We start from the raw sequence: 8,130 nt of genomic DNA on the forward strand, positions 1-8,130 counted from the left end.
TGGGAAGAGTGAGTGAGTGAGTGGGTTTGGCGCCGCTTTCAACAGTGTTCCAGTTATAGCAGGGCGTGTCAGCTTGATGTGGGAAGAGTGAGTGAGTGAGTGGGTTTGGCGCCGCTTTCAACAGTGTTCCAGTTATAGCAGGGCGTGTCAGCTTGATGTGGGAAGAGTGAGTGAGTGGGTTTGGCGCCGCTTTCAACAGTGTTCCAGTTATAGCAGGGCGTGTCAGCTTGATGTGGGAAGAGTGAGCGAGTGGGTTTGGCGTCGCTTTCAACAGTGTTCTATTTACTGCAGGGCGTGTGAGCTTGATCTAAAATGGAAGTCCGAGGTGATGCAGATCCTAGACGTTTACCAATTTGATGAAAACACCAACAAGTGTTCCTTGCTGACAAATTATCAGGGTATAGATGGAATTCGAATCAACGGCACTGCTTCCTGAGAAGAACGTAAGCGGGCACCTGCTATCACCACACATCACGCTGACAGTGAGTCATAAACACGTTTATAATACAGAGTCGGGATCGTACAAGACACAGATTTCCTACGATTTCGGAAAAGGTTTTGTCTCTGTCAGTTAACTAAATGATATTCAGCTTGTTTAGACTGGCATAGAATCTGGCTTTGAAACTATTCCTGTTGTGAATGTAGGGGAAGCAACTCTCCACAGCGACTCGAAAGCATTTTTACGAACACAATTATTATTTCTATTAAATGTTGAAACCAAAAACGATAATATTTGCATCTTGCCTACCACCTGCTGCGTCCTGGCTCCGTTTTATCACCCATGAATAATTCAGTATGTGGTGAATAATTCTTATATCAAATATACTCTGCAAAAAAAGAAACGCACAGGTGAAAACTCAGGAATGTAAACACTTTATTTTGTTTCCAAATAAAACTTTAACTAATGATCGCACGAACGTAAAATTTCACATGGATGTTGTCAAGAGTCAGCTTTACAACATGCAGCTATCATTTGTCTCTGAAACCATTGCACCGGGCGTACAGATGGCGTGGAGGTCAGTACCTGTTGTGACCACCTCGAGCTTGCAACACAGCTTGGCACCTCCTGTCCATGGACATGATCAGTCTTTGAATCCGTGCTTGGGGGATCCTCCTCCATTCCTCCTGCAAGGCTTGAGACAGTTGTTGCAACGTTTGGGGTTGAGGCTGACGACGTCGAACGCGTTTCCCAAGCTGGTCCCACAAATGCTCTATTGGGTTCAAATCGGGGGATTTTGAAGGCCAGGGAAGAACTGTGATGATGTTCTGATTCGTCAGGTAGTCCATCGTGATGCGAGCCACCACGTGCGGTCTGGCGTTGTCCTGTTGGAAAACGTGACGTTGAGGGTTGATGACAGGTAAAAGATGACGTTGCAGAATTTCATCCCTGTAACGAATTGCAGTCAGGTTACCACGGACGTGCACCAAGTCACTTCTCCCGTTGTAAGAAATGTCCCCATACCATCACACTTCCCCTCCAAATCTGTCCTTCAACTACACAATTACGGGCGTAACGTTCGTTTCTCCGTCTATAGACCCTCGTCCTACCATCGTGTCTTTGAAGTTGGAAAACGAGATTCGTCGCTGAACCAAATTCGCTGCCAATGTCTCCCAATTCCATCTCTGGACGTTCCTGCACCATCGAACACGTGCCAGGCGATGATGAGGTCGTAGTGTGCATCCTACGTGAGGTCGTCGAGGGCGTATCCCGTGCTGTCTGAGGCGATTTCTGATGGTCTGGGCGGAGACGCGGCGAAGACCTGGGACGTTCTCTGCTGTTTGTGTTGCTGGGACGGCCCGGTTACGTAAATGGAACACCCGGATGTAGCGGTCCTGTGCAGCATTGGTTACCCGTGGTCTACCACTCCGAGGTCGGTCGCGGGTCGAGCCCGAGACCCGATTGTAGCGCCTCCATAAACGGGAAATTGTTGTGTGATGCACGTTGAAGTGTCTTGCAACTGATGACTGAGATTCGCCAGCCTCAAGACGTCCGATGGCGATGTTCCGGTGAGCTTCGCTAAGTCGTGGCATGTTGAATTCGTCAGTAAACTGGCGTTGAAAGTGAATTGAACACGTTAAACTGCCTTCCTCATATATACCCTACACACTGGTGCATAGGTGAAGCAACTTTCACGTGCATATCGTTCGAAGTGTCATTTACACGTGAAAATTTCATGATATTTTCAAAAACCATCATCAAACAACAATATTTCATGAAATGGTGTGTTTGAGCGATACTTAATGGATATGAACAAGTATACATTATGTTTGGTTAAAGTAACCGGGTTTTGTTTGCATAGAAATAAAATAAAGTTAATTTTAAATTTCATTATCACCTGTGCGTTTCTTTTTTTGCAGAGTATATATCATAACTGGTCGATAAAAGCCATAGCACGTGTCCCACCTGGCAATGTCGTACCCCTGACACAGGGACATTCCACAGATGAAGTGCTTCTGATTGTCCGGGTGCTCACCGAGATACTTGGTGATGATGTTGGCGCCCATGCTGAAACCGACAGCCAGGAAGCTGCTGTTGGGATACATTTTCATCATATCTTCCACCATGTGGTGGAACTCTGTCGTACTTCCTGTAGGGAAAGTAACTCTTGTTAACATTAAAAGAGAAGGGAGATAATTCACGTTAACAAGGCAGGGATGTGTCAGTGAGTTTAGTTTTACGCCGCCTTTAGCACTACTCCAGCAATATCACGGCGGGGGACACCAGAAATAGGCCGTGATATTGCTGGAATATTTCTAAAAGCGGCGGAAAACTAAACTTACTCACTGTCTGTCAGGCAGTCGATCTGTCCGTTCGTATGTTTGCACATGAATTATTTAAGAAATACACTTCGCTCTACCACCATGTATAGTGTAATAAAACACACTTTTGCCCTGAACTATTATAGTTAAAGCACGAGGACGCTTGCGTCGTAATTACGATTATTTTAAGGCAGAAAACAAACGACGGTGTCGGTGACCTAAATTAAGAATCCTCGCACAGGGCTAACTGGCGCGCTGTTCTATTGATGTGTCTGCCCCCTACGTTAAGACGAACGTTACCAGAAAAAAACAAATGATAACAGTTTGATGACGGTTTAGTTCGGATTAAATATCTTCTCTGAATTATTTTAATTACATCTGTCATTAAAGTAAACATATGGGGCAATATGAACGTTGCATTTCTACAGTTTAGATCAGTACATCCAGAGGAAGTTGAGTAGTCAAGAGACATTCCACAATTGCATTGTGGGAATGTAAATATTACGAACGTTACCGTGTCGCTGAAAACTTGTGAGTCGAAATGACACATTTTAACCGTCGTAAAACATAAACGTAATGTTTCCACCAGTGATATTAACTGCGTGAAGCAACAGCAAACCAAGAAACTTGATGCAACGGTGTAGTTTACTGTAGGAAAACGTACGAGGCAATGACAACTGACATGCATCGTGACGTCGCTTACATTGTGACGTAATGTAAAATGGATCGATTACGAGGGGGCAGACTAGAATGGCGCAGTGACGGGATAACGTCATTCAATTGTTACGTCATCAAAAAAACTATACCTTTATTGTCTGATAATGTTTGTTTTTTTTCGATTGTTCTAACCGCTAGGCATCTTAGAATTGTTGATAATCCGCGTTAACTGTGCCTTCAAGAACCCATGATTGTCCCAGTTTCAACTGGTCTTAAGGACCCACGATTGTCCATCATGTAATTCCGGGACAGACTCGGTCTTCAGCAGACTATGCTTGCCGTAAGAGGGAACTGATCAGAAAGTGTGGCTCAGAATGCCTTCCCAGTCCAACACAAACCCCGAAAACATCCACTCACTGCTCCGTCCACAATCCCTATTAGAACAGACATAGAGAATAGGTGTATCTGAAGTTTAATCCCTGAACAAATATCGTAAAATAATAAAAGTATAAAAGCATTTTTACGAACACAATTATTATTTCTATTAAATGTTGGAAACCAAAGACGATAATATTTGCATCTTGCCTACCACCTGCTGCGTCCTGACTAACTGCCAAACAGACCCCGAAATCATGCGTCCCCCAAAATAGGGTTGGGAGCAGTTTATCTCCCATTTGACCTGGCTGGTGCCTCAAACAGGATTGATGACAAACTTCAGGCGTTCGTTTGCTGCAGTTCTTCCAGTTTCAGTCGACAAGGGAGACCACTCACCGTAATCAAACACCCGAGGTGATGTGAGCTTCTGGTCGGCTAAAACACCGAGATGATTGAGCACCGCCACTCTGTAGCCGTCTCTCACGGCCACGGCGGCGAAGGCCCTGATGTATGGGTTCTCGCTGCTGTTGGCGATGCCGGGACACACCAGCATGGAGAGGTCGCCTGCATCAACCACAAAGAAGTACATGAAACTCAGGACACTACATGAAAAGGACGACACCTCATGAAATACAACACATGACTTTTACAGCTATCTGCTTCTGGAAGAAAACTAAGGCTGTATTGTTTCTCGGCAGCTAAATACTTCATGCACTAAATAGGACAAATACTGTGTTTTCACAAACTAAATTTGAAACTATGTGTTTTAGTTGTACCTTTTTTAACGTTCATCAAATTTACATAGCGCTGCCAGGCAACTACACACTGACGCAAATACATTACATTAAGATAAAGGCTGTTGGCATCGGTCGGTCGACTTCATTAACCATGTAATTAAAATAGCGTGGCTTAACTTATCGCCGGACATCATGGATGATGAATCCCTAACAGTCAATATTCCATAACAGGATCCGCTAGTTTGTATACAGGATCCGCTATATGATGTAGTCACCTCCAGACCGATGCTCACATGCTGCCTCGAACACGTCAAATGTTGATGTCGCACCGTCGGACAGAACACGTTCATGACGTCGCCCGTGAAGGTTTGGGTGATGCCACCGTTCTAGCTTGCTGTACACTATTGTCTGGATGTGGCCACTTCGGCCCCACAAGCGGGTGGGCGTGTACCTGAAACCAGGAAAACATGTCCTTAATGTACAGTACCCAAGTCTGTGCACTTAAAACAACCCACGAATCCGTTGGTATATGACCAGATGGTGGCCACATGAATTCGTGCAACCCCCTAGTGTACAGTACACAAATCTGTGCGCTTAAAACAACACGAATCCGTTGGTATATACCAGATTGCACAACCCCCTAGAGTGTACAGTAAAACAACCCACGAATCCGTTGGTATATAACCAGATGGTGGCCACATGAATTCGTGTGAATTCGTGCAACCCCTAGTGTACAGTACACAAATCTGTGCACTTAAAACAACCCACGAATCCGTTGGTATATGACCAGATGGTGGCCACATGAATCCGTTGGTATATAACCAGATTCGTGCAAACCCCTAGTGTACAGTACACAAATCTGTGCACTTAAAACAACCCACGAATCCGTTGGTATATAACCAGATGGTGGCCACATGAATACGTACAAACCCCTAGTGTACAGTACACAAATCTGTGCACTTAAAACAACCCACGAATCCGTTGGTATATAACCAGATGGTGGCCACATGAATACGTGCAAACCCCTAGTGTACAGTACACAAATCTGTGCACTTAAAACAACCCACGAATCCGTTGGTATATAACCAGATGGTGGCCACATGAATAAGTGCAAACCCTAGTGTACAGTACACAAATCTGTGCACTTAAAACAACCCACGAATCCGTTGGTATATCAACACCAGATGGTGGCCACGTGAATACGTCGTGCAACCCCTAGTGTACAGTACACAAATCTGTGCGCCAAACAACCACGAACCCACGAATCCGTTGGTATATAACCAGATGGTGGCCACGTGAATAAGTGCAAACCCCTAGTGTACAGTACACAAATCTGTGCACTTAAAACAACCCACGAATCCGTTGGTATATAACCAGATGGTGGCCACAATAAGTGCAAACCCTATACAGTACACAAATCTGTGCACTTAAAACAACCCACGAATCCGTTGGTATATAACCAGATGGTGGCCACATGAATTCGTGCAAACCCTGGTGTGTACAGTACACAAATCTGTGCACTTAAAACAACCACGAATCCGTTGGTATATAACCAGATGGTGGCCACATGAATACGTGCAACCCCCTAGTGTACAGTACACAAATCTGTGCACTTAAAACAACCCACGAATCCGTTGGTATATAACCAGATGGTGGCCACATGAATACGTGCAAACCCCTAGTGTACAGTACACAAATCTGTGCACTTAAAACAACCCACGAATCCGTTGGTATATAACCAGATGGTGGCCACATGAATACGTGCAAACCCTTGTGTACAGTACACAAATCTGTGCACTTAAAACAACCCACGAATCCGTTGGTATATAACCAGATGGTGGCCACGTGAATACGTGCAAACCCCTAGTGTACAGTACACAAATCTGTGCACTTAAAAGAACCCACGAATCCGTTGGTATATAACCAGATGGTGGCCACATGAATACGTGCAAACCCTAGTGTACAGTACACAAATCTGTGCACTTAAAACAACCCACGAATCCGTTGGTATATGACTAGATAGTGGCCACATGAATACGTGCAAACACCTAGTTGCGGGTACAGCAACGTGCAGTAAACTTGGACAAAGTACTGTGACTATGTGTCCAAGTCCACCCAGCTGTGAATGGGTACCTCGTAAACAAAAATACGAGCTCCTTGAGCATGCACCAGTGCGTTGATATGTGAGCTATATAAACATCCAATAATAACAAATGAATAATGTCGAAACAATCTTATTCTTTTGGTCTATGTGTGTGTGTGTGTGTGTGCGCGTGCATGCATATACATATATATATACCATAATACCAATTTACCGTTTACCAATACACACAATAAAACGTACAATTGAGATGAAACGAGAGAAAGAACAAAATATATTTTCGTTATGGAGGGGATTTGGTCGGGTGGGGATCACAGCAGCAAGGTTGCACGGTTGCACGAGAGGGAAGGGTGGCCAATCGTCTGAGGGGAGGCGATTAGCTGTTTAGAATTGCTTTCCTGGGATACGCCAGAAACATATTTTCACCCCGATAATGTTCCTCCTTTATTTACGGCTTGGGGCCTTAATTCCTACATTGTCTTAGCCTTTGTCTGACCATACGTTTTAAAAAACAGATGGACCGGCTTCCCGTTCCTGCTATTCAGGTTGGTGATGCTCTACATCATCTGTATCACTGACTGATCAAAGGTCGCTGACCTCTTCCAAATGTTGAAGAAGAGACATGTCTCCTCTTCCTGATCCAAATCTTGCGGTTGGTGGGGTAGCCTAGTGATTAAGGGTCCGCTCGTCACGCTGAAGACCCGGGTTCGATCCCTCACATGGGTATAATGTGTGTGAAGCCTATTTCTGGTGTCCCCCCGCCGTGATGTTGTTCGAATATTGCTAAAAGCGACGTAAAACCCACCTCACTCACTCCTACTTATATTCAGCTTTGTCGGGGCGGTGGGGTAGCCTAGTGGTTAAAGCGTTGGCTCGTCACGCCGAAGACCCGGGTTCGAATCCCCACATGGGTACAATGTGTGAAGCCCATTTCTGGTGTTCCCCCGCCGTGATGTAGCTGGAATATTGCTAAAAGCGGCGTAAAACCAAACTCAGTCAGTCAGTACTGTGTCAGCACCTCAACCCTGCTTCCGGGTTTCACCAAAAAGGTAAACGTCCAAGACGTACATCACTTCAGGCTTTGCTTCTACATCCCGGTGACATGCCGTAGCGCAACTCACTCACTCACTCACAAAACTACAGTTTGTTGCAGTTGTGTTTAGCTGTAGTAATCCGGTTTACATGTGACAAGATATTTAAAACTTACAGTTCGTGCGACACTTTTATCGTACATTCACACATGGAAAGACGTGTTCCCATTTCCAAAAAAATGCAGTTATAAACATCACCAGGTAGAAGGCCGTACCTTTTGAACAGCAACAGGTGCGCGTGTTAAACTTACGGTCTTAGGAATACTGGACACGCCGCGAGGACACCAGCCACAAACGGACTTGACTTTCTGTAGTACAGGTGAGGGGGCACTGGACCCTTCCCCCGACTGACGACGACACACAACAACACCGCACACAGAAACAACAACAGCAGCAGCAGCTCGGTCAT

At 45.2% G+C, this 8,130-nt stretch overlaps 1 protein-coding gene across 1 annotated transcript; it reads right to left on the minus strand.

The window, feature by feature from the left end:
* Positions 1-811: 811 nt before the first annotated feature.
* LOC124253923 (monoacylglycerol lipase ABHD2-like) lies at positions 812-8,130 on the minus strand. Its single transcript, XM_046687771.1, has 5 exons — positions 7,973-8,130; positions 4,805-4,980; positions 4,189-4,356; positions 2,405-2,588; positions 812-827 (listed from the first exon to the last, which is right to left on the minus strand). The coding sequence occupies exons 1-5, from the start codon at positions 8,128-8,130 to the stop codon at positions 812-814; spliced, it is 702 nt and encodes a 233-aa protein (XP_046543727.1).

This window comes from Haliotis rubra, unplaced genomic scaffold (assembly GCF_003918875.1).
Source record: "Haliotis rubra isolate DU_JTF1 unplaced genomic scaffold, ASM391887v1 Scf559, whole genome shotgun sequence".
Classification (NCBI taxonomy): domain Eukaryota; kingdom Metazoa; phylum Mollusca; class Gastropoda; order Lepetellida; family Haliotidae; genus Haliotis; species Haliotis rubra.

What these genes read in the sequence shown, in the direction of transcription:
- LOC124253923 (XM_046687771.1), bottom strand. Translation starts at nt 8,130, where the DNA reads ATGACCGAGCTGCTGCTGCTGTTGTTGTTTCTGTGTGCGGTGTTGTTG. An exon ending in ATGTGAGCATCGGTCTGGAG is followed by an intron (nt 4,357 to 4,804) that starts GTGACTACATCA and finishes TGGTTGATGCAG; the next exon opens with GCGACCTCTCCATGCTGGTG. An exon ending in ACCTCGGGTGTTTGATTACG is followed by an intron (nt 2,589 to 4,188) that starts GTGAGTGGTCTC and finishes CTTTCCCTACAG; the next exon opens with GAAGTACGACAGAGTTCCAC.